The sequence below is a fragment of the Pteropus vampyrus genome, unplaced genomic scaffold (genome assembly GCF_000151845.1).
Source record: "Pteropus vampyrus isolate Shadow unplaced genomic scaffold, Pvam_2.0 Scaffold65, whole genome shotgun sequence".
NCBI classification, from domain to species: domain Eukaryota; kingdom Metazoa; phylum Chordata; class Mammalia; order Chiroptera; family Pteropodidae; genus Pteropus; species Pteropus vampyrus.
In genome coordinates this window covers 1,952,897-1,979,739 of record NW_011888846.1, presented here as the reverse complement: position 1 = coordinate 1,979,739, position 26,843 = coordinate 1,952,897, and the positions used below count along the sequence as shown (strand labels likewise).

Below are 26,843 nucleotides of genomic sequence, written 5' to 3'. Positions count from 1 at the left end.
AAAATCAAGAGATACAAGTATATTATTAAGGATTATGTAGGTAAACTGCAAAAGAAACAACCAAAAGAATTGAAAAGTTTTCCCTTAAGGGAGCTAGAATCAAATGTGAGAAAGATGCAGGTAAGGGAATAGTTTTTTGTTATAATATTTTCTTAGAACTCTCTACATGTATTCATTTCATAAAAATCTTAAATCACAAGCACAAAAATCCACAATAAAATCAAGGGAAGCAATCTTGCCTGATTTACTTAAAAAAAAAAAAATCTTTTTTTGAGTGGAAAGGGCAAAAAAAGACCCCTAGTTGGAATCGTAAGACCTGGTTTTATTATTTCACAATCGGGCTTCTGCTTTTCTCTAGCTACATCTTTCTTGGCTCTGTTTGTTTCATTATTTAGGGGAGAACAAACTATTCCTGGTCCCCCTTTACTGTGAAATGACAGGCTTACATTTTCAGCTCCAGACGCCACTGACAATACGTAACAGGAAAGCTGTTGCTTAGAGGTGAGGTAATCCTAAGGGCCGACCTGTCTAGAGAGCTCTCAGATAACACATAAGTTGATTATTTATCCGCTCTACGCATTATCTATGACCACTGCATGTCTTCTTCCTAACAACTTTTGGTCCTTTCAATCAGTATTCACTGCATTATCAAAGAATGAGAAAAATGATTAAAAATGAATTAGTAAATTTTGCTTCTTTCCTAACAACTGTAATTCAAGGACAATTTATGCTCAATATGTGAACAGTTTTACTCTCAAAACAAATAAATTTAAGAAGTAATATCTTTTACAAAATAATTTAGTATAGGGTCCCTTTAAATAGTGGACCCTCGTTTAAATAACTGGATTTACCAAAATTTTGGCAGTTTTCTAGAAATATATTTACTGAGCAAAGGACAATATATCTGTTTAAGATATGATAGAAGACACTAAAGCTATGTATAAATATTTTTACATTACCTATAGATTTCACTCATTATGTTAAGTCTTTCCCTTTATCATGATGAGCAAATAGAAGTTATTAGAGTGCTACAAGTTCCACCTAGTAACTTCTAGAACATGGACAGAAATATGATGGATACAGATACAAAAGTATCTTATCTTAACTAGGTGTTACCATCTCTTTAGATTTTCTGATATATCTTAACCATATCGTACTTTGGGTTGTAGTTCATAGACCTGCCATTTATAAAAAAGCATTAGGACAGAAGAAGAAAGTATAATAAAATAATTAACAGCATGTTTTCCATACCTCTTCATCTCTTATATTCACGTCCACATTTTTTGATTTGATGACTTTGGTTATATGGTCAATGTTGTTTTCCCTGCAGTAATCAAATATATTTTTGTCTTCTTCCCTAATTAGAGTAAAAACAAAAAGTATTTGTGTTACTAGGTAGTATATAAAAGTTGCATATTTTTATTACAATCTGTTTGCTGCTGGCAAACATTAGTGGAATCGCTGTTTTTACAAAGAATTTTACATGACCAATATTGAGTTTCCAATAAGACATAAAACACCCAACTCTGAAAAGACTAAAGTTCTTAGCAACTATAATTATAGAAAAAAGCTTCATGGCTTTAACAAGTTCCATTAGCAAACTAATATGACATCTTCAGGAGGTTTTCTCAGTGTTCTTTCTCTCCCCAGTTACTTTTACACACTGACAGGGCACATATTTCCTCTGACTCAGAATTTTCAATTGTAGCGCTGTAGTGAAAAGGTCATTTACTGTTGTCTGTACAGAGGTATCAAAAGATCAGAATACAGCGTACTACTTGTCTTACAAGACAAGAGAATGAGTGGATTGCTACCCAAGTTTCACACATGCGCACACACACGCCACAGTAATTTTCTTAAGGAAAAGATAATTAGAGCACCGCAAAATTCAGAAATCCTTCATGAGATAATAGAAAGGCTGAGAACAAAAACTGGAAAGCATACTACGTACTCGGCACTATTCTTTCAATGTACTATTTAATTTACTCTTATTCAACAACTTCACTTCACAAAGAAACAAGAGAGATTTTATAATCTGCCAAATGGCACTGCATTCACTAAACGTAGGACAAGAGGTAGAAGTCACTCAGATCAACTGATTCTGTACATAGTACATTTTTCTATTATACAAGCTACATCTTGACTAGTCAGCTATAGTCTATTCCAGAAGCTAAAGCAATTCTTAACACAATGAGTTCAAAATAGGATACAGAATCACCTTTGTAATGGCATGTGCATTTTTCTGAGTATATTGTGTGTGCGTGGGGTAGCTTCAGTGAGATTCTGAAAAGGGTAAGTAATTTGGAATGTTAACAATGAAACTGCTTTTACGTGGACTGCATCTTCTGGACAGGCATAAAAGAATGCAATTTGAGTTCTAAAAATGATAACTAGTATGTTTTATAACCTCTGAGGCCATAGCTTCCATTCAACAGAAAAGCACCTGGCCATAGGAATCTTTCTATCTTCAAAGTCAATTTAAATACCTTATACTCTATGAAAAATTATTTCCAGTCAGAGGTAATTAACTTAAAACACACTACTTTGGCCTTAACCATCTAAGCTTTCCTTATGCATTCGATGAATTTAATTGAGCACCTACTACATGCAAGGCCAAAATTTTGTTGGTAACAGATAACAAGGATAAGCAAGAAGCTTCGCTTCCAATGCATGTACAGTATAGTTGGGATGATAAAATGTATAAAACATTAATGTAAGGTAAAAATCAGATCTTTAAAAAGAACTAAAAGAGTACAGAGAGACAGCTTGCTTCAAGCTGGAGGAAATGAGGTAGGTGTCCAGGAAGAAATCACGTTGGAAAGGAATGTATGGTCTCTTGAAAAGGTCCATTTTACAGAAGCGGAAATGCTTCTTCCAGATTATTTACTCTGAAAGAAAATAGAGCAGTCCGAAGCCAAAAACCCAGAAAGGAGAAGTCTAATTTTTAAAATTAAGGCTGAATATAGTAGCACTTTAGCTATTTTAAACTATCACAAAAAAATACTTTTTATGAAAAGGTTTTCAGTTTGGGAACAATAGGGATCTATGTTCCTACAATCGAGGAAAAAAGACCCTGTAAGAGGCAGCAACTTCAACTGTGAGAGAAAGAACTGTTTCATTTGAAGTCATTAAAAAAATACACTACTCACCAATTGTTTTGAATTTGAAAATAATGGGGAGTTGGTGGTGAGGCACAGAAAGAAAAGTAAGGAGGATCCTTGGGATGTAGGTAACTCATACCCAGCAACAAATACTGGTTATTCGTAAATGAGAGGACCTTCTGAATGGTCCCTCTTCCTGAATCCCAAATGTGCATGTATACCTATGCCACAGCAGTAAAGGAGAAAATACAGTACCAACATATCTAAATTTTTATTTTGCTTAATATATGTTCAATATATTTCTAATGTGCACCATTTACATCAATTATTTTGATTTGGTGTATAAATTTTTCGGAGGGCAGGGGGAAATTTTTCATCTGAATACCTGCTTCTGTAATTCATCATTGGTAAATATGTCAGGCAAATAGAGGGATTTATACAATACCTCAGGGTAGAGTATACAAGTAACAAAAAGAATTTCAATAAAATCACCACAAATGTGCCACAACGTTGAGTGACTAATATTAAAAAAAAAAAAAAAAACAATTAGGTAATAATACTCTTGGACTTAGTTGTTAAATACAGTTATCTACCCACACTCCAAGTTTTACTATCTTACTTGCCATCAACCAAGCTGTCTTAATACAATGTCACCACCTAGTGGCTAAACTGGAGAGACATGCGGAACAGCATTTTCAGCTCCTTTCTTGCCTCCTAACAAGATTATGTACAACATATGAATCAGATTCTTTTTCCCACTTCATTTCTGTAAATAGTCTTTCATAGGCAATCTTTCTCTCTTCAATCCTCACTTAAATGAAACAACATATGCAAATGAGTTCAACCATTACCCAAATAGCAGAGCCTTAATAAATGTTAGTCCATCTACATTTTCCCTTTTATCTTCCTTTCTCTAATGATTCTTACCCAGTTATCTTCCTCTCTCTCTTTGCTGAGTGTGAGTGATATAATTATCAAATCATTCTCTGTGGATGAATATGAGTTACATTTGTGATGCCACCCTCAGGGATGTCCCACCTTATCCCTAGCACAAGACAGAATGTCTCTTTGGATTACTCCAAATTTTCTGAAATTGACAGGAAATACATTTAAACATCTGAAGGAAAAAAATCACCAGCTTTAATTTTTTTTTCTTTTTAAGATATGAGGGTATGCCATTATGCAAAAAAGGGGTGGTGTTTAAGTATGGTTGTCTTTCACCAATCATAGGAAGATAGACCTGTGCCCACTTCTAAAACTGCTATCTGTACCACTTTCTACAAGGATTGCGTTTTCTCAAAAGGCTATTTCAAATAGTTAGGTTTCATGGGAGGCCACCTATAGTTTATTTGCTACCACCTCATCTACCTCCCAGAATTAAAACAACATTTATGAGACTAGCTCAAATATCTAACTATTTAATAGTATAGTCAATAAATATTTCAATTCGATTCATATATTTGTCAAGCAACTAGCAATCAGATATAAAAATAGTATTCCAGTAGGTAGACAATGAAAAATTATTTGACTTAATGAAAACACAAAGAAGAGTAAGCCAATACCGACACAAATAAAAACAAATGCCACTAATTCCTCAACCAAGGGATGTAAATCTGTGGAGTCTGGGGGCACACAGAGACCTTTAAAGGGATATATAGGTCTGGAAAATTTTAAGTGACTCAATTTTGTGCTCGACTTCTAAATAAATGTATTCTTTCCTAAATTGATTGACCTGAAAAGGCTCCTGTGGTAAATATTTCATCACCATTTTCCCTTCAACATTCCATCTCTGCTCAATCACTCGCCCCTCTCCCCACCCCAGTTTATAAAGGAAAGGCACACACTTCTTCTTACTATGGTATACTTATAACCAAAAAATTTTACAAAGATGTAGCAAATAACTGTTAATTAAAGGTGTTACTCTTTTGCATAAAAATACTGTTTAATATACTAGGAAAAGTCTGGAGGAGAAAAATCAACCCTAGGTTGTTTTGAGATACAAAATCTTCCACCAAATAAAGGGATAATTTCCATGAAAAAATGGTGTTGGGAATTGGGAAGCCTCCTACAACTAAGGTTAGAAAGAAACGAAACAAAAAAACAGACTTGCTGCTGAACTCTGACTCATCCTAATAAAAAATAATATTCATCTATTAAATAAACTATTTTAAAAAGCCTCATCTATCTCACTGACACATTTTCAATAAAATTTTACTTACGCTTAATAATTATTTAACAAAATTTACAACGTCTATTGACCAACTGTACAGAAATAATTATAATTATAAATGAGAAAAATTTAAGGCTTAAAGCTTTGGATCACAGAAAATTAAAAATTTTAAAAGTCTGATTTATATATGTTTTTGTTACAGAGAATTATGATAGTGATAAGACTACATAAAAATATATTCTTTAAAATAAGATTGTGTGGCAGAACTAGAATAAAAGGAGAAAAAAAGATAAAATTTCTCACTGCTAAACTCGTTCATGTATTTTTAAGCCAAGATCAGAATTTTATTTATTTTAATTAAACTTTTGATTTCAAGACAATTGAAGATTCACATGCAGTTATAAGAAATAATACAGAGACCCTGTGTACCGTTTTCCAAGTTTCTCTAAAAGGTAGCATGTTCATGTATTTTAAAAAATAGATTATCATTTATAGCAATTAGATTCTATTGGATACATCTAAATGAATACTGTTTATTTTAAATTTTTATTATTTACAAAATGTCAGAAATTATGCCCTTTGCAATTATTTATACTTTCAAATAAAATTTTAGATGTTATCTTAAACATATAAAAGGGAACAGTCTTTCAAAATTCTCTTAGGGACTACATCGGCAAAAAGTTTGAGTATCACTGTTCTAACCCGCTATTCCAGAAGTAGGGGTCCGGAGCAAAGAGTAGGCTAACAACCAAGGATGATTAAAGAAAGCATTACAGAAGAGTTGAAATTACAGCCTAGCTTTGAAGGACGAGCTGATGACACAGCTGTGTTACTGAAGGATTCTGAAGAAAAGAAAGGAAAGAAAAAGTTATCATCAAAAGGAAGTATTCAGGGGAACCGCAAGCCTTTGGTTATGGCAGGGTGTCAGGAGATGAGGTTGGCGGGATAGGCTGGACAAGCTCACGAAGAACCTTGTCATGCTGCATACAATGTTACAGAACACATGTAAGGAACGAGTTAGCTGGGGAACAAAAAGCTATCTAACTTCCAAAACCTGGAATAAAGGGTACAAAGATTGACTGCCCTCTTAAACTAAGTAAGCTACTCATGAAAGGAAAAAGGCTGTCTCCTAGACAGCCTCAAAGAGCTACTTGATTCAGACACTAACCTTAACACATCTTAAAAAACAAAAACAAAACAAAGACAACCATCATCAGTAGGAGTTATGGTCAGCAATGAACCAACCATATGGGGAAAAAAGTCAGGGAAGCCAATTTTGAACACTGACCAAAAGAAACAATCTAAGGCAAAAAAAAAAAAGCATTCTGAGGAATTTTTCTCCATTGGGAGACCAAGAGGCCTCATTAGGACCTTGGCTAAAGCAGCTCTCAAAATGATTCACCTTCTCACTCTCTTGACATGTTCACCAATGGTCATCTAATTTGTCTTTCTGAGTTCCTCCATACTCAGAGAGGGCGCCTAAGTACTTGGGTCGCTACAAAGATACGCCCCTATGGTAAATATATAATATAAGCCTTTTAGTTTACGCCTCAATTTCAGATGAATTTTACGATTGCTACTCTGTCTCCGAGAATCTGCTCTATGGATCTTTTTTCTAGATCTCTGAGATTGAAGAATGGACTCTGATCTGTGTGGTAAATTCACCAAAAAGCCACTCTATGAAGCAACTTAGGGACCAATCTTTCTAGGATGAAAGCCTGAACACTGTCTTACAAAATTCACTAGTACTGCTGGTGATTATGATTTCTTTGTAGGAATTTAAGTTCCTAATTTATTTGTTGGATGTATGGCCAGAACTTGTCAATCTGAAAGGTAAAGGACTACTATTCTGTCCAAATATGATGACAGGAAATGTCATCTCACTGATCTCATTTGACTGTGATTTCTGACATCCTATCGTGTGTGCCAAATACAAAGCCCAAAGTCTAATGCTGATTCTTTTAAATATTATAATTTATATTTAACTATAAATTATAATATATAAATATTGTAATATATAAGGATTATATATAATATTTATATATAATCTTTGATATGATGAAACCATCAATATTTTATAGGTGAGATAAAATGTCTACATAGAAATTAAAATACTCTCTGTATTTTAAAAAAGCATATTTTAATTTACAAATATGAAAAAATTATACAGGTGTATTTTAATTTTACTTACAGCTGCTTTTCTCCCTGAAAGAAAGAATCTGTTCTTACTTAAAGGTTTTTAGCAAAGCTGGTATAAGGCTTATCTGGAAGGACAAAATAGGTAAAGTCAACCTCTAATTCAGAGATTAAATAGTAGTCATAGCTGTCATATTCAGCACATTAAAAAAACCCCACTTTTAATTAATATCTAATTCAAATTTTAGATGCTAATTGTACCTGTAAAACACTGTTTCTGAGTCTCATTCTCACCAAAGACCATAAATGAGAGTCCATACACTGATCCTCAGGTAAAATCTTTCAACTAGTTCTGTGTCTCCCTTCCAAAACACCTTGATCCTAAGGCCTAGAGCAGGCAGAACACTTGGGCACTAACTATGCTCATGATGCCGAGCACTCAGATCCAGGCGCTTAGGAAAGTATGTTTTTGTTGTTTGTTCTGTTGTTCTTAAAATAATTCTTGAAATCCTAGATGGCAAATAACATCCAGAAATTGTTAAGTTGCCATATTTCACTGAATCTAAAACATAATTTTTCATATTTTTATATCTCTGATAGATCTTATAATGTATAGCATCTTACAATTGATTAGTACCATTTTTTTTCTTAATGGTACTTAAATAATGGTGTTTTAAGACCAATGGTGCTTTAGAGTCAATGAAGTGATAGAGTAGGTTCAAAATACACAGTGCTAAGTGGACAAATGAACAATGAACGAATTCATATATACGGAATCACAATCCTCCCACCCAGAACGCTACTAGATCTGCGACTGGTTTCAGACAGTTATATTTAAGAAATAACCGGTTAGTTCTTCCTCTTCCTGTTGTGTGGTTATGGCAACATCTTTCAGCAAATAATAACTATTTTATGAGACTGGGGCAGCGTACCTAGTTCTAACACTAGAAACTTCTAAAAGCCTCAAATAAAAAGTCCTATTTGTTTTCTTAGTTATGTTGTTAATATGCTGTTAACATATTTTTCTCTCATTCTATTAAGCAAGTAATGACAAAGGAAAGATCGATGTCCCTGGTACTTCTTGTAGATAACTCTTTATACTGGAAAAGTTATTTCACCATGGTTTATAAAGACACCAGTTACCGAAAATGCATTTTCACCTCTTAAAACCTGCTTAACTCTAAAAAAGTTGGTTGAAAATTTCTGATACTCAAAATGCCTACAATAAAAAAACATAGTTCGATTCTGATCAATTCCTGCGAAACCAGTGGCCACATCAGAAAAATCTATAGAATCCCTTGGCTAACAGGCTCTGCAGAGCTGAGTTACAGTCTTAACCATTAAGGTAAGTCTAAAATCAATAAAAACAATTAATCCAAGAAAACATCATCATCAGTATATTGATAAATGGAAAGACTACAGTCTCTAATTTAACCAGTAGAGCACATTTAAAAAAAAAAAAAAAAACACTAAATGGAAAAGAGATTTAATTTAAAAATTTAGACTGAAAATATTTACTATATTAATATAATAAGAATTGTCAAATTCAATTTCATTAATTGGAGATTACAAGGACTCATCAAACATTTCAGGAGCATGATAGTGTAGCAATTAAGAGCAGAGTTACTAACCATGTGACCTTGGGCAAGTAACCTAAGCTCTCTGGGTCTCAGTTTCCTCATCTTTAAAACAGAGATTTAATAATACCTATATCTCACAGGATCATTCTGAAGGTTAAATGAAACAATACATATAACACATGTCGTATGGTTACTAGCATATAAGAAGTGGTCAATAAATGTTAGCTAACATTATTATTACCTTAAGATTTTAGCATAGGTTGTAAACTGGGGTCGATTCTCATATATCCTTACATGATACTGTCAATCAACTCATCTAACAAATATTAATCCAACCTTTGAGGGAATAAAAAAAAGCCAAGGCTGGAGCAGAGTGAACAAAGGAGCAGTGGGGAAGAGAAAACTGGCATTAGATGAGATGCGTAAGACATCTTAAGGATTTTAAAATTTTATCCTAAGTGCTACGGGAAATCATTAAAAGGCTTTAAGTAAGAGGATGATGAGATCTGAGTTAGAAATCTGGGGAAGAGACAGCATCAGAAGGAAGGAGTCTAGTTCTCAAACCGTTCTGTGGTCCAGGACAAGAGATGACTGTTTAAAAGTAGTGATGATAATACAAAAGGCGTTGATACTGGTGATGATGACAAAGAAGGTGCATGTATATATTTCAGAATTTGAAGAAACAATTTCCGATATGTTAGGGGATGAAAGAGTAGACCAATATGACACAGAGACCTAGGAACAATACGCCCATAACAATATGCGTCTTTATACAAGCACACACACACACACACACACATTTGCACATTAAACTTTGTAAACAAGTCTAAGTGCCTAGGCACTTCACAGGTACCACATAGAGATAACAATATAAGAGAGAAGGAAAAGATTATAAGAAAGGGTAGACAGAAAGAGAGAACAAAGTAGAGAAAAGGAAGCGGGGAAGAAAAGGGAGAGAGGAAGAGAAGATGATAGGTTTAGTTGATGAATGACCTCTTGTTCGAAAAGGGCAGTTGATATGCAAACAGGTGGATTTGCCTATATGGCTGGTTGGCATCATGCCACTGAGGACACAGGAGCTAAATAAAGCACATAAGAAAAGGGTGACTATGAGAGCCAGGAGATTCTTACGACAGTTACTGTTTATGTCAAGACCCACTTGTCCCAAGGGACCCATTTTCACATAATCTATAATTATCTCTTTGCTTTAATCGCCTTGTCATTCCTGAGGCTCTCATGGGCACTGGAAGAGGAAAAGCTCATTAACTAATCCTTTTTCTCCTCTCTCCAGCCACCCATGGCTTTTAATTGCTTGGTGTGTTATTATCTAGGAGTGCAACTGGGATCATTTTCATAAGAAAGGGAGGTAGAGAGGAGGAAGGGAGCCATGAGTCCCTGAGGTATGCACCACAGACAAACCTTTGCTTTCTCAATTATTTATGCCAGCTGAGGTTTTACAGGCTGAATAAATCCATAACTCAAGTTCATTCTGAGCAGTCAGATTCTCATGGGGGAGTTTCCCACTTGCCTATCCACACTTCTGTAGTCCTCAAAGAACAACCAGAATGTAACAAGACATATGTCATCCAATTTATCACCTATCACCAAAGTGTTAACACAATGTTGATCATGGGCAACACGGTGAAACAGGGACGGATGTCACTATTACCAGCCACAGAGATGGAAGGAAGCAGGATAATCTTTTTGGTGCTAAGGGCAGTGAGTGGTTTTAACGGGACAGTAGTATCCCAGAATGACTTAGCCCATTGAAAGCATAAAAATCCAAACATTTTCAATTTTTAAAATACAAACTATGTAAATAACATACTATTGAAGCCTCAGAGTCTTAACACAGCTTTGTTAAAAATGGGTTTCTCTCTAACAATGTGAAGCTTTGAATAAATAACTAAATGGAATTTTATACCTCTTGATTTTATAAATCACAATAAAACAATATCTGTTGTAGTTTTTTCCTATAATCACACCTCTTTCAGGATAATTTTAGAGTAGTATTTGTGTAAGTGGCAGGCTTTTATGCTACTTTCATTTCAGTTCATATTTTCACCAAAAATACAAAATTAAAGCATAAAATAATTACTTTTATTCTACTTTATACTTATAGTCTTCCATCTTATAATCAGAACTATAGAGCAGTCGATGAAAAGATATTTCTATAATATTTTCAAAATCCATTATTGTTTAAAAATTTTAACTTTATAAGTCAATGATGAAAGAATCTGTTTAAAATTCTACAGGCTTTTGTGTCTGACCACAGCAGTGACCTCTGGTATTTTCTGCCAAAACAGTTCATTTGTCTCATAGAACAACTAATCAATTCCAGAGCCCATCAATCATTTTAGTTGTATACTGGTCTAGTCTTGCTCAGAGAAGGTCCAGATGGCCGCCTATGTAAGTGGGATTAATAAAATTCTGATATATTTACATAGCATCAAACTACAAAATATACAGGGAAGATCAAATCTTACTGCAAGGTGGGATGAATATGTACATGCTTCATTTATTATATTTTTAATTCTTGCCCTAATTCTCAATTTATGTGTCAACGTCTAGCTAAAATCCTTTATGTATACAAGTCACTGAAAGTGATTTCTTGTTAAGTGAGTCAGTCTTTGGAGTACAGAACCAATGGACTCTTCGCAAAGCCCTACGATTATCACCCAGAGCCTTTTCTGTCAGTCTGCACTATACAGGAAGCAAGTGATCTCCAGACCAGAGTAACTGTGAGTTACGGGATTTCTCACTCTCTTGCTTCTGTAGTTCCAAACACAGGTCTAACAGCATTGGCTCTCCCTTCCCTGTTTTCTATTTTCTTCTGTAAAAGCAAACAGCCTTTTTCAAACCAGACTGAGGTGTGATTTTTTGATCCTCATGTAACCCTTATGTCCTGGGTCTATGATGAGTAACAAAATAAATAAAAGCTAACAGTGACATAGTAACTTATTGTGTCAGATACTGATCTAGGATGCCTTTGTGTATGCATCCCTATAATTTATGTAAGTGCTAGATGTGAAAGGTACTAGAGTTAACCCCATTTTACAGATAAATAGCTTCTCTAAGGTCACAGAGCTAATATGTGGTAGAACCAACATTTGAATGCTGGCAGTTTGGGTCCGTAATTTTTGGTACTTAATTAACCTCCCACTATATTCCCTCCATTATACTACAGAACAATTAACTAGCTTCAGATTGAGAAACTGGTGTCAGGGCTCCAGAATGGTAACACAGAGATCTGTAACTATGACATTATATTGTCATTTTCTGTTACAGAGTGGAAAGAAAGGTCAGAACCAAAACAGGCAGGGACCAAGCTCAACATTGGCCCCAATAGTCCTTGGCTCAAAAACATTTACAATAAAACTAAAATGGGTCCTTAACTTATCATCTATGGTGCACATTAGTCAGGAAAACTGCCACAACAATGGAGCCCAAGCCTTACCAAATGGGCTTATTAGATACTGGTTTTCCTGATCTTTAAAACTGTGAAAAATAATTAGAGGTTTATATGTAAAAGTTTCCAAAATACATTTTTTATGTTTTTAAAAGCAATGATTCTATACAAGAAAACTTTTCCTTTCATTCGAGTTTACCATTAGAGTTTCTGAAACTCTAAAACTGTCACTTTCATCTCAGACGAACAAAATTCTGCCAGGAAACTGCATTTAGCCTCAGCACAACTTTCTCTTGGAAAAAATAAAACACCAGATATTACATTTCACCAAAGTACAAGCAAAATTTGACTAGCTAAACTTGAACAAATAGCCTGTTTTCAATGTTGCAACAGCATATTTTTTCTTTTTTAAAATTATTGGGGTGACACTGGTTAATAAAATCAAATGGGTTTCAAGTGTACAATTCAATTATACGTCCTATGTATGCTGCATTGTGGGTTCGCCACCCAAAGCTGGATTTCCTTTCGCCACACAATAGTGACTACATCTGGGCCTTCACTGGAGTAATCCAACATTTCAGTATAGAATAATTTTTTATCGTGATCTCGTTTGTTATGCTGGAATTCTGTTCAATTACAAAATGAATTCTCTAATATGAGAAATTACTAGGAACTATCATTTCTGATTTGCTGTAGTAACAGAATTACTGTTTATAATAGTGAAAAAGCTTTCACTGGCTCTCCCATATTCATGTTTCTTTTTTTAAAATTAATTAATTAATTTTTTTTTATGGTGACATTGGTTAATGAAATCCAGTAAGTTTCAGCTGTACACTTTAACAGTAAGGCATACACACACACACACATCTACATATACATATATATTTTTACACTGTGTGTTCACCTACTGTAGTTAGATTTCTTTCTGTCGCATTCTTACTGTTTCATACTTTAACAGTATGTTCCAGAATACAAAGATTTTAGACCATCTTATAAGAAGACTAATATTTAGACGACCTAAGGAAACAAAATCAAGACTAACCAGTTTTGCCCATAGCAGAGGTTCATATTTCATTCGATTAACCAATAATGTTTATTAAACATACATGTAGATGTCAAAAATATGGAGAACATACTTTTCAAAGGTGAAGAAGCTGAGAGGCACAAATATCCACAATGTTTTGTCTCATAGATTCATAATGTGTGTTGAGTTGAATTAAAATCTGTACTTTATGAAAATAAGTGTTATTATTTTCTGTTTCTCATGATCAAAATTTTAACTATTGATTTAAATCTAAGAGTCGCTTCTTTAGGAATTGGATGAGGAATACGCAGGTAGGTTAACTCTATTTTAGGAATACTCCAATTATCCAGATATCTACTCTCGCTTTGGCTGGAGTACATATGAGTTGTTTACTGTACTGTAGAGGTATTGTGATCAGTCGGGTCGCTGGACATTCCATAAGAATCCATATTCAGCATGTCATTTTGAAAAATACTAGAGTCTGAGGGTCCTTAAAGTAATTGGCACACAAAAGAAAGGCCACTGTTACTTATAGATAAGTGATTGATATTGTTAGGAAGTATGTATGGTGATTTTAAAAAAGCAAACTCAAGAACCTATCTCAATTTATTTATCTAACTAGGAAAGAAAAATAGCCTATACATTTTCTTAATTGCCTAGGAAAAGTGGGGAGGATGGGTGCATCACAGGAAAACCAAACCAGCACTCTCTGTAACAAGGCCACTAGGCTAAGTCTACGTAGCAACAAGCACTGAGCTATCAGCAACTCAGGGTGCTGTGGATACCTCTCAACCTCTGGGCATTTTACTAGATACCTACAGAGTTCTGGGAACTTCCTCAGATAATGAGAATACAGAGATGGATAAAATATGATCCCTGACCTCCAAAAACTAAAGGTTTAGTGGAAAGGAGAAGGTTTTTGTTTTTAATTGTAATTCAATGTGCTATAACATGATAAATGCTGTAACAAAAATGTGAACAAAGGACTATGGGAAAGCAGAGAAGGAATGACTAACCTCCCCTCCTATCATGTAGGAAAATGACTTGATTTGAACAGTTATTAGACTTTAATTAGTAGGGTTAAGGTTCTAAGACACCAATTTTTAGAAGATGCTAAAGACAGAATATACAAATTAAGAATCCTCAAACACTTTATGAATATCTAACATTTCAGGGGAAGGGGAGTTAAACCTTGCAAGTTTTAAACTATGCTTCCTCAAAACTGTATGGGCTCCTCAGGGATCCCAAAAGGGATCAGGGTGGCAAATGTACTCCAGGCCAGTAGCAGCCTTAAAGGCTTCTCATTCCCCTAAATTCTCCATCAGCCCTTCCCTATCCTACCCCAAATAAACATTTAATCTAAGTAAAAATGGTGTGCTTGTTATGCAAGTAGATTTGACACAGGACCCTGGTATTAACTGAGTGGCCATTAAGTGGAAACTATAAGCATTTACAGTTGATTTAGAGTGGTATCAATAATTCTCCTCACAGAATGCTACCTGGGAGTTCTCATCACAACTTGGATAATGTCGGCAAACATTTCTGTGAGACTGAAGCATAAATTTTTGGTACAATTTCCTCTTCCCTCTACTATTTCCCTTCAATAGACTCAGGTAATCCCAATTTCCCACTTGAAAATTAGGCTCATTTATATTATGCTAATGAACAAAAAAAGTTCAGATATCTCAAAAAAGGTAAGAGCATCAGAGATTCTTATTTCTTATTTTTATTTGTAAAGTAACGATCTTAGAAGAATGACACATGACTTTAAAGATGGAGAGAATCTTTTTTCCTGATTTACACAAACACAATAAAGAAAAATCCAAAAAATTTTATAGGTAACATACAAAATTTAAGACTTTTGTTAAACAATAAAAAAAGACCTTAAATTTCTTTAAATTGTGATAAAAATGCATAATATAAAATTTACCATCGTAACCATTTCGAAGAGTACAGTTCAGCAGTGTTACGTATGTTCACCTTGTTGTGCAACCAGTCTCCAAAACCTTTTCATCTTGCAAAACTGAAACTCTGTTCTCATTAACTAACTCCCCATTTCCCACTCCCTCCAGCTCCTGACAATCACCATTCTATTTTCTCTTTCTATAAATCTGACTAGTCTTGATACCTCATATAGCACATCTTTTTATGACTGTCTTACTTCACTTTAGCATTATGTCCTGAAGGTTCATTCATGTTTTAGCTGTTTCAAAACATCCTTCCGTTTTAAAGCTGAATAATACTCTTAGAACATACCATGTTTTATTTATCCATTCATCTGTCAATGGACATCTGAGTGGCTTTCACCCCTTGGCTATTATGAACCATGCTGCCATGAACATGGGTACACAAATATGTGTTTGAGATTCTCCTTTCGATTTGTTTGGATATAGAATTACAAGTAGAATTGCTGGATCACACAGTCATTCTTTAATTTTTTGAGGAACCTCTGCAATGTTTTCCTTAGTGCACCATCTTACACTCTAAAATGATTTTTAATTTGTCGCTAGAGTAAATAAACTATAAAAATTCTTTAAAAGAAAAAGTGGCATTTTAGAGAAAACTAACAACAACTAAAACTCATAGCTTTAGATTGTCCCAGACAGAACCTTGCCCTACCAACTACTTATGTGGTGTGAAGAGGAACTGTCTGGCACTGATTCGGACACGATGATTTTAAAGATTATATAACTAAAAATTCTTTCCTGCCATTGATTATCCTACTAGAGATACCACCAAATCAGTTTCATGTTAAGAAAGAGTTCTTCACAGATGGAAGTTTAAAGATTAAAAATACACACACACACGCACGCACACACACACACACACACACACACACACACACACATGTACGTATAAATATCCCTATTATGAAAGACCAGAAGAGAAAATTACCTGATGATTTCTTCATGATACAGAGAACTAACAACTGGCCCACCAAAACCAGTATTTGCTTCTTTTCCTTTCTTCTCTGGCGACTGTGGGGGTGGAAAAGGTAGAAAAAGACATATGGATTAAAGCAGTGTGTATTCAAGCCAGTTACAAAATGCCAGTTTGCTAAGGAATACTAAAGGCTTGACCACCCACCAGTTCTGCAAGGCCCGATAACAGTTTCAACACTGTCAGAAAGGCAAGAGGACTCTCGGGCCATCACAAGTGGAATGAGAAGCCACGAGTGAGCTAAGGTCATTCCTCTTCTGCCTTCTAGGGCCACCTAAAAGCCGTTTCCTTCGCTAATTATGTTAGCTATGTTCATTGGAGAAAATATGGATGTTCGATGTGGAAAAATGAAAATGAAATATGAAATATAAATACTAGACAGGAATATGATGAGGAAAATTATATCTAGATTAACAATATTAAAGTTCCCCAAAAAGGAAAAATCCAAGCTGTAGTAAAACTTCAAATTTAATTATAAGGAAAAACAAAGAAAAAAATTTTAGGTGGCATGAAGAAAGGAGAGAAGGTGGAAGGGAGAGAGGAAAAGAGGTTGAGATCTAAAATAAGAAAGCAAACTCATAAAAATGCTTTCCAAAATCAAGTATTCAATAGGCCCCGCCCCTCAATATTCTCAAGGAGCACAAGATTAAGATTAAATTTAGAAATAAGATTCTTCCAAAACATGTAACGTGCAAGCAATGAACCTGAATGTTGTTATTGTCTGAAAGGATTAAATCACAACCTCTGCAAAAGCCCACATCTCCTGCAATATTGACACTCAATTCTACTCTACTGGTCTCTCCTTACGCCAGTACCACACTATTTTAATTATTGCAGCTTTGTACTAAGTTATTTTTTTTTTGAGGTGAGTATCTTTTAATTTATATATTTTAAAAGTTTTTTCATTGTGAAATGTGAAAAACATATTGAAAATGTATAAAACATATAGTTAAACAAATAGTTATAAAGTAAGCACCAATGTTGCCACCACCAAGGTCAAGGAATAAGACACTGGCAGCACCAAGAAGTTCTCTATGTGTGACTTTCTGACCATAACTACTCTCCCTCTCTCCCCTAGAGGTTTCTGCTTGGTTTCTACAGTAATCATATATACTTTTTCCTTTATTTCCACAAACTATTTGAGCATCCTTAAACAACATACATTAACATTTTTTTTATAGTTTCTACATTTAGTAGTATACTTATGCCTTCCTCAGCACAGGATTATAGATCTATTAACCTATATTGTGCTCAATTTTTTCGTTTAAAAATGTGAAATATAACACATACCAAAAATTACATAAAACATAAATTGTATACTTTAAATGTTATACAGAAAACACCCAGTAATTACGACCCAGGGAAGGAAACAGAACCTTGCTAACACTCTAGAAGCCCATCGCAATCTTCTGTCTTTTTCTGGATGTGAGCACTATCCTGACTTTTAATCACTTCCTTGCTCTTCTTTATAAAGATAATAAAATTCATCTAAATATGCATTCCTAATCAATATAATTAACATCTGTCTCATTTTGATATTTATATATGCTGTTTCTATTCTTGTCTTGTCAACATCATGTTAGTAATGTTATTGTTCCTTAACTTTATTTTCATTGCTGTCTAGTTATTCATATTCTGTAACTATGCAATAATTTATTATTTTAATTTTACTGTGTTGGATATTTGGATAGTTTCTACTTTTGCTATTAACAGCAATGCTGCTGGGAACATTTCTGTATATGTATCCTATATATTCATGCATTTCTCAAGGTGTTAGACGATATACACCTACTAGCTAAGGCAAAACTTTTCCAATTTATATTCCTATCAGCAGTGTAGTAAGTTTTGAAATTGCAAGTGTGAATCCTCCAATTTTGTTCTTTTTCAGCATTGTTTTGACTATGTAGGGCCTTCTGCAATTCCATATGAATTCGAAGACTGGCTTTTTCATATCTGCAAAAATAGCAGTTAGAATTTTGATGGAGATTGCACTGAAACTGTAGGTCACTTTGGGTAGCACTACCGTCTTAACAATATAAAATCTTCCAAGCTATGAACATGAGATGTCTTTCCATTTATTTAAGTCTTCTTTTATTTGTTTCAGTAATGGTTTACAGTGTTCAAGTGTAAAATCTTTCACCTCCTTGGTTAAAATTATTCCCAGGTACTTTATTCTTTTGGATGCTACTGTAAATGGAACTGTTTTCTTAGTTTCCATTTTAGGGTGTTCATTGCTGGTGTATAGAAACACAACTGATTTTTGCATGTCACTCCTGTATCTTGCAACTTGCTGAATTCTTTTATTAACCCTAGTAGTGTGTGAATTCTTTGGATTTTCTATATATAGGGTCATGTTATCTGTCAACAGAGATAGTCTTATTTCTTCCTTTTGAATGCTATATTTCTTTTTCTTGTCTAATTGCTTCAGGTAGAATTTAAAGTACAATGTCGAATAGCAGTGGTAAAAGCCGGTAGGTATCCTAATCTTATTCTTGATCTTAAGGGAAAAGCTTTCTGTCTTTCACCATTGAGTATAATGCTATCTATGGCTCTTTCATAAATGTCCATTATCATGGTAAGCAAATTATATCTCCATTTTTGAAAGCAATCTTAAATGGTATAGAATTATAAGGTGATAGTTTTTCCCTTTTGGTGTTGCCTCTACTGACTTCAGATTTCTGAAAAGAATTCTGCTGTAGTTCTTATCTTTGTTCTATTTTTTTTGTCCGGATGCTTTTAAGATTTTTTTTTTCCACTAGTTTTTAACAATTTGATTATGGTATGTCTTGGCATTTTTTTCTGCTTAGAGTTCATTGAGCTTCTTGGATCTGTGGGTTTATGGCAATGATTCTCAAATAGGGGAGACTTTTTGTTCCCCATATCCCCTCAAGAATGTCTGACAATGTTTGGGACAATTTTGGGTTGTCGTAAATTGGTGGACCTATTGGCATCACTAGAATTGCTGCTAAACATCCTACAATGCCCAGGACAACCCTCCACAACAAGGAATTACCCACCCCCAAATGTCAAAGGTGCAGAGGCTGAAAAACTCTGGTTTATTATTTTCATCAAATGTTTAAAATTTCAGCTATCATTTATTAAATTTTTGTTTCTGTCTTCTCTCTTTTGCTTTTTCTCTTCTTTCTGCTAGGGCTCTGTTCATTTTTTGTTCAGTCTTTTTGGGCTGTTTCATTTTTATTAGTTTCATTTGTTATGTCTTCAAGTTCACAGATCTTTTCTGACATAATGTTTAATCTGCTGTTAATCCTATCCAGTTGATTTTTCATGTCAGATATTATTTTCTTACATCTCTAGAAGTTCCATTTGGGTTTTTGTAGCTTCCATTTCTCTCTCCATTATGTTCATGTTTTCCTCTACTTCTTGGAATATACAGAATATATTTATAACAACTGTTTTCATCTCTATCATTTCTGCTTTCATTGACAGGTTTTTCTCTTGGTTATGGATCATATTTTCCTGCTGTCCTTGAATGCTTGAAAGTCTTTTACTGTAAGTCAGACATTGTAAATTTTACACTCATTTGCTGACTTTGTTGTGTTCCTTTAAATTATGCTAGACTTTGTTTTGGCATGAATTCGGTTCTATGGAATCAATTTGACCCTTTCAAGGCTCACTTTAAAGCTTTGTTAAGGCAGGAGCAGAGCAGCCTTTAAGTTCAAGCTTAATTTAGACTCACTACTGAAGTGAGATCCTTCGGAGGCCTCTATCAGATACCCCATATATTACATTTTTCTTTCCACTCTGACCAGTAGGAAATGAAATATTCTCAGTCCTATATCATCTCCAAGACTTCTTTGGCCTACTGCTTTCTTGTATTTCTTTTCCCAGCCTGTTAGTTTCCTTTCACACATAGATTAGTATTCAGTCAAAGGGACCCTACTGCAGATCTCTCTCCTACGCAGGAACATCCTCTCTATTATTTGGCCCTGCATTTCCTAACTCGAATCAGTGAGACAGCCGGGCTCTTTTGGGGCCCCTCTCCCTTCGCTATATTCTGGAAATTGCTTGCAGGTAATAAATAAGCTAAGGCAATCACAGAGCTTACTTTGTTTCCCTTCTCTCCTTGTTTTACATTACTTTTAGTGCCACGTCTGAAAATTTTCATTTCATCTATTGTGTCCGGTTATCTTCTTGTTTTAGGCAAAAGGGTAAATCTCATCCCTATTCCTCTATGCCTGGAGTCGCAGAAACATTAATTTAAAAAACCAGCATAACATTCCATGCGGTAATATAACACAATTTACTTAACCATTATTTAGGTAATTTTCACTTTTCTACTCATAAAGATATGATGAATACTGTTGCACATAAAGCATAATACAATTGTAATTAAAATCTTCAGGGAAAAAATTTGATTCCATAATTTGATTATAGTGTATTCTAAATATATTTCGTCTTCCTGTGATTAATTCCTCATTCTGAAGCAACTGCACAAAGCATGTCAGAATGCCGGTGACAACTTTTTTGGGAGGTGTGGGGGAAGGGAAGATTATATCTTAAGCAGAAATATTTTAAAATAATCTCCCATTATCAGAGTGAATTCAGAATAAAGCTGTCAAAGATGCATTAGTTTTCCTCTCCATTCACTTCATCCACAAGAAGGGGAAGACTCTGGAGACTTTAGCTTCCAGGTTTCCACTCCAGTGAAATGTTTCTCACAGCACCTTAAGAAGTTTATTCCATTTCTCTCTACTCAAAATCCATTAGGTTATTTTTATGTTGCATCAGCAGTTAAAGAAAGAGACTCTAGTTTGGCAGCCAATAGGATAAAATCTGCCAGTTCTTACATTGCCTCAGACTGTATTATTTGAGACACTGAAATGCGCCTTCACCCAGAAGAGAAAAGATAGGTTGTTGGCTGGATCTTTACCATTTGGATTCAGATTCTGCATTAGTCAGTTGCAGGGTCAAGACTTAAAACATTGTGAAACTTTCTTTTCCATCTTAAAAATAACTATTCCAAACATCATCAAGCTAATATATACAAGGAAGGGTTTCTTACTTTTATGTGCTATCTTTTTGGCTGCTGTTTTATTGGCTTGTTTGCTTAATTTGTTTATAGGTCTAGCTGCAGGACTTTGGGTAAATTAACCTCTCTGCCTCATTTATAAAAATAAGAATAATAGTAGCTACCTTATGTGGGTATTTAAAGTATTAGAATATATATGTAAAATAGAACAGTGCCCAGTACAAAGTGGTGTTAGCTACTATGTAAGTGTTAGCTACACGTTAGCCCAAATATGGCCATTTCTGCAAAGCAAAAGTGTCTCAGCCATACAGATACAAGCTGTTTTGAGGTGGAGACTTACAATATTGAAACATGAGTCTTTATCTAGTAGCTTTAAACTGTCAATTCTCCTGATGAAACAACACACCTCAAAATTAACCAGCCAACCAAACAAAAAAACCTAACATAACGCTGTCATTAAAAAAAAGGAAATAAAACTAAGACTTAAGGAGTGTGCTTCACACTTTATGTATATTACCCAATTTCAACTTCAAAGTAATTCTATAAAGTTGGCATTTTTACTGTATTTCATTTAATTAAGACATCAAATTATAAAAAAACACCATTATTTTATATAATGCTACGAAAAACATAGCCAATTAAATATAATATATACACCATCAATTTTAAGACACATCCAGAATTTTTTAAATGTTAAGAACTGAAGAACTGTCTGCCTTATAGTTAGTGAAGTAGCTCTCCATTTTACAGATTAGAAAACGAAAAATAAGAGAGGCAAAGTACCTCATGCCACATAGTAAGTGGCAGAATTGAGATTCAAACCATGATCTTCTGATATCTAAAACCTGTGCTCTTTTTACAAAACTGTGCTACCTCTCCAAGCTACTTTAGGAAGCATTATTACACATTTACAATATTCTGAATTAGAATTTTGCTCTTTCTTAAGTGTACTTTTATATTTTTTTAAAAGTACTGTATTAGTTCAAAAAGAAACTTTAAAATGAAAATAAATATATAACACTTTCACTTTTTTGAGGCTATTATGATAAATTACGTACAACTTCATCAGTTAAACAGACTAATACTACATTTCTAAGCATTTTTAAAGGAACACTTTTCTAATAATCATTTAAAAATATTCATTGTAGTTTTCTTGAAATATGAAGTTATTAATTTCTACATACAAAAGTAAGAATATTAATCTCAACTATTACCTGTCATTAAAAGCATTAATAAAAGCTTTACCATGAAAATATTATTGGTTGCTAATTATAACAATATGTATAAAATTTCTCTAAAAAGGTAAATGCCATAAATCTATGTTTTTTAACCTTAGTTTTTCTTAAAATTACAAAGGCAAAGCATTGTTTAAAAAAATCATTCCCTAAAATTGTAACAACAATGGACATTTAACAAGGATTATCTAGAAATGTTACATAAATGCTTAAATTACTATTGGAAAATAATTTTTAGATAAAAGGAAAGACAAAATAATACATGAAAGTAGATATTTTATCGAAACTTCTAAATTTCAGCATTTCCTATTTTTTTGCATATATACTATGTATACTAGATATACTATGTATACTAGCTTAAAAAGTGACGCAAATTTTTTAAAAATAAAAAAACTTAAAAAATTTTTTTTTACCGAATAGTTTAATCTGCATTACTAAAATATATGAAATATTTTTTCCAGATAATTAAAATGGCCAACAGAACTCCCACCAAGTAAATTTCATCACTCTGTACAACAAAACAAAAAATGGTAAATTGCTCTTATACCACTCTATAATGGAATTTAAGAATAAATATATTAATTTGTCTTCTTAATTTCCTGGCTATTGTTAACTTTAAAAGTTCTCGGTACAAAAGGGTATCACTTGTACATATGCCCAGCTTCCATTGTACAATACATAAGGTACTTATCTTTGTGAAGTATTTTTACTCTATTTAATATTATTTTTAAACAGCTCCTGTGGAAAATTACCTTCAGGTTATTATGACTAACTTTCTAGAAATGTAACAATGACCAAGATTTAAATGTTCTTTGTAAAATTCTGAATATAGTATATATCATACCTACTCAGAAACTGTAACTCTCTTTAGATTTTAATCACCAGAGAAAATCATAGAAGACCAACAGATTAGAATATTTAAAATGACATTTCTGTAATAAGTAGTAAAATAAATAAGAAAGGACCTGTATTTTAAGCAAATAAAACAAATGGCTAATATTTTTAAATTATAAGCAATATATCCAAATCGCTTGTGTAAGAAAAACGTTAAGACCCAATGGACAAACAGACCATGGATATGAGCAGACAACCAGATATCTGAAGTTACACAGAGTTTTAAAAATATTAGCACGCCTTATTTCCGGCATTAATACAGCTTATTAATATTATAAGAAAAAAATAACAATCCTGAAGAATAGTAACTTTGTATAGGTTTCAACCATAATCCTCATCTTTACATGAAATTAATGTTCTTGAATTTTTAAGATTAAAACATCAATCAGAATAGATATTTTGGTCTATACCTCTCTTTTCTGTTGTTTTCAATAAGTATTTAAAAATCTGGCCCCTGGGATACTTCCAAGTTTCCTTGGTTCTGTTCCCCTCTCCCACTTTTATCTGGTTCTTCTGTTTCCTTTTGTCTTTATTATCCTTATTTTGCTTGATTTTGATGAAATTCTCAGAGATTTCTCTGTGTGAGGCTTTGAACCAGAAGGGAGCTTTGGTCGGTTAATTTTAGAAGCTCTAGAGAAACTTCTGTGAACCCTTGTACTCAGACACAGATCAAAGTTTACAAAAACCCCTCTAAACTTCACCTGTTGGCAATTTTAGGATTCTGACATTTGTAGGTCAGTCAGACTCCCTCGTGCTTCCTCCTACAGAGATGCCAACGCTACACAAATGTTGTGGCGGTTGATGTGAGTTTGTCCCTATTTTCTCTGATCAACTAGTTTTGTTATAGATATATACCTAAGGTTATGCTACCCTGGTTATTCTGTTGAGGAAGCATTTGAGAATAATCAAAAACTATGCTATACCCACTGCCATCTCCCCAGAATTCCAATAACCATGAATGACTTTTGATGAAATGCATAAATGGGAATACCCAAATGAATAGATTAGTATTGCTAAAATAGATGTATTTCCATTCCATTTTTTTCCTATTACTTTTGCCTCCATTCAACCAACTATTGCAATAGGATGGATGATTTCATGAAAGAGAGGTACAGAGACAAGTTTAGTGAACGTCTGTTCTTTGTAGCTTACCAAAGTCTTCTGAACACTATTTCAACATTTTAATAGCTTTCCATATTGTGAATTCCAACTTTTCAGAGCAGAATCCTCAGAACCTCATTTCACAGACTCCTCTGCAACTAGGACGTGCAGGCCCATGACCTCAATTCCATCAATCAGATCCACAAACCAGTCACTTGGATATCACTGACCTACAGCAAATCATACTTCTCGGTTTGCAGCTCAAAATTTGGTTGAAATAATCCTACCAACAAAAGTAGTATATTTGATATACGGTTGATCCTTGAACAACATGGGTTTGAACTGTGTAGGTCCACTTATATGTGGATTTTTTTTCAATAAATATTATAAATGTATTTTCTTTTCCTTATGCTTTTCTTAAAATATTTTTTCTCTAGCTTACTTGATTGAGAGAATACAGTATGTAATATATATAACACACAAAATGTTAATAAACTGTTTATGTTATCGGTAAGACTCTCAGTCAACAGCAGGTTAGTAGTAAAGTTTTGGGAGAGTTTCAACTGCATGGGGGGGTCAGCACCCCTAACTCCCATGTCGTTCAAGGGTCGACCATAAGCAGAATTCAAATAATGAAATCAAACTTATCACATGAAATAATATTTTCATTTTAAGTACATAAGAGAACAGTTATTAATGCCATAGCAAATTCACAGGTGGGAATCAATATTATCCAGTTAAGTTTCTAGTGGCAAAGTCAGTCTCTGACCCTATCCTATATATCACTCTCATCAATAACTGGCATAAGGTACAAAAAAGTATGCTAGTCAAATATCTTGATGACAGGATCAACAAAAGATAGTTCATACAATATATGACACACTCACGATTCAAAAGAATATCTTAATGTTAAAATATGATAAATCAAATAAATGGAACTTAATATGCGTACAAAGTACTGAACTTAGTACAGAATACTCTGCATAACAGAATGTGTCAAAAAGACTTGAGATTTTAACTTTCTGAAAGCTAAAGAAGAATTAACTGTAATGTGGCTGCCAAAAATATTAAAATAATTTTAAGCTATATCAGTAGAAGTTTAGTATTTGAATGAAAGTTTTATTCTATAGTGGTCACACTATATCTCCAATAGTCTGTTCGATTGCAAAAGTCACATTGTAACAGAGGTGTTGAGGGTGAAACCTGTTCATACAGAATGACTGGGATGATAGTGGGACTTGATGGTGACAGGGATGGAGAACAATTTTAGAAATGAGAGATATCTAGCCTGAAGAAGAGGAGACTTAAAAGCTGTCTTAAAACAATGAAGGATTCTTATGTAGATGAAGAATTCTTATTCATAATTAATTTTTCAGAAATATAATTACAATCAATGAGCCTTCAAATCTTTTTCTGTTATTTTTCTCATTACTGCCAGATTTATTCAGGTCAGTCTTCTAAAAATTAAAAAAGGTAATGGTAATTTTACAGTTTTTTATAGTTTTCAATGTAGGTAAGTTTATAAGCAAAACCTTCAAAGAGTTTTAAAAACTCTCTTCATTTTCTAACTCTATATCAAGGCATGGCACGCATGACTGCCCCCAGGGTAAGAAACACGGGCAGACAGTAATTGTATTTGACAGCAGCAATTACATGCAAGGTTGGAGATGAGAAGACCATTAATGTGTGTGCAATAATTGCTCTGGCATTTTCTGTTACTACTGAGGGTCAGCTCGAAGAGCATTCATGGCAAAATTCGGCTTGGATGCAGCTGGTCTAGGAACGTGTGAACACACTGGTTATAGTCACAGCAGGCAGGCAGAACATTCCTTTAACAAAAGACTGATAAAGCATGAACTGGAAACAACTAATATGCAATAGTAAAAAGTATTTCCACTGATACCTTTCAATTAATTATGAATATCAGAAAAGCTTACACAATGAATATAGATGCTCCTTGACTTACGATGGGGTTAAAACTCATTATTAAGTTGAAAATATCCTAAGTTGAAAATGCACTTAATACACTTAACCTACCAAACATCATAGCTTGGCCGAGCCTACCTTGAATGTGCTCAGACACATATATGAGCCTACAGTTGGGCAATTACCTTGAGATTCATCTTAAGAGTCACTGTCTTCCTCTTATCAGAAGCAGGAGACACAGATGGGCATTTTGTAGACACGATGGGATACAAAAACACAAAACGCAATATCCAATAAACGCTGACAACACAGTACACTGTAGAGCAGGGGACCCCAA

The 26,843-nt window shown here is 34.0% G+C and overlaps 1 protein-coding gene across 1 annotated transcript in view; it reads right to left on the bottom strand.

The window, feature by feature from the left end:
- Positions 1-26,843, bottom strand: part of ACBD6 (acyl-CoA binding domain containing 6) — a 146,360-nt gene that overhangs the window by 77,513 nt on the left and 42,004 nt on the right. Inside the window, exons 4-5 of the mRNA XM_011361215.2 lie at positions 16,316-16,398; positions 1,252-1,357 (exon numbers count right to left, since the gene is read on the bottom strand). Of these exons, the coding sequence (XP_011359517.1) occupies positions 1,252-1,357; positions 16,316-16,398 (189 nt within the window). The remainder of the gene's footprint in view (positions 1-1,251; positions 1,358-16,315; positions 16,399-26,843) is intronic.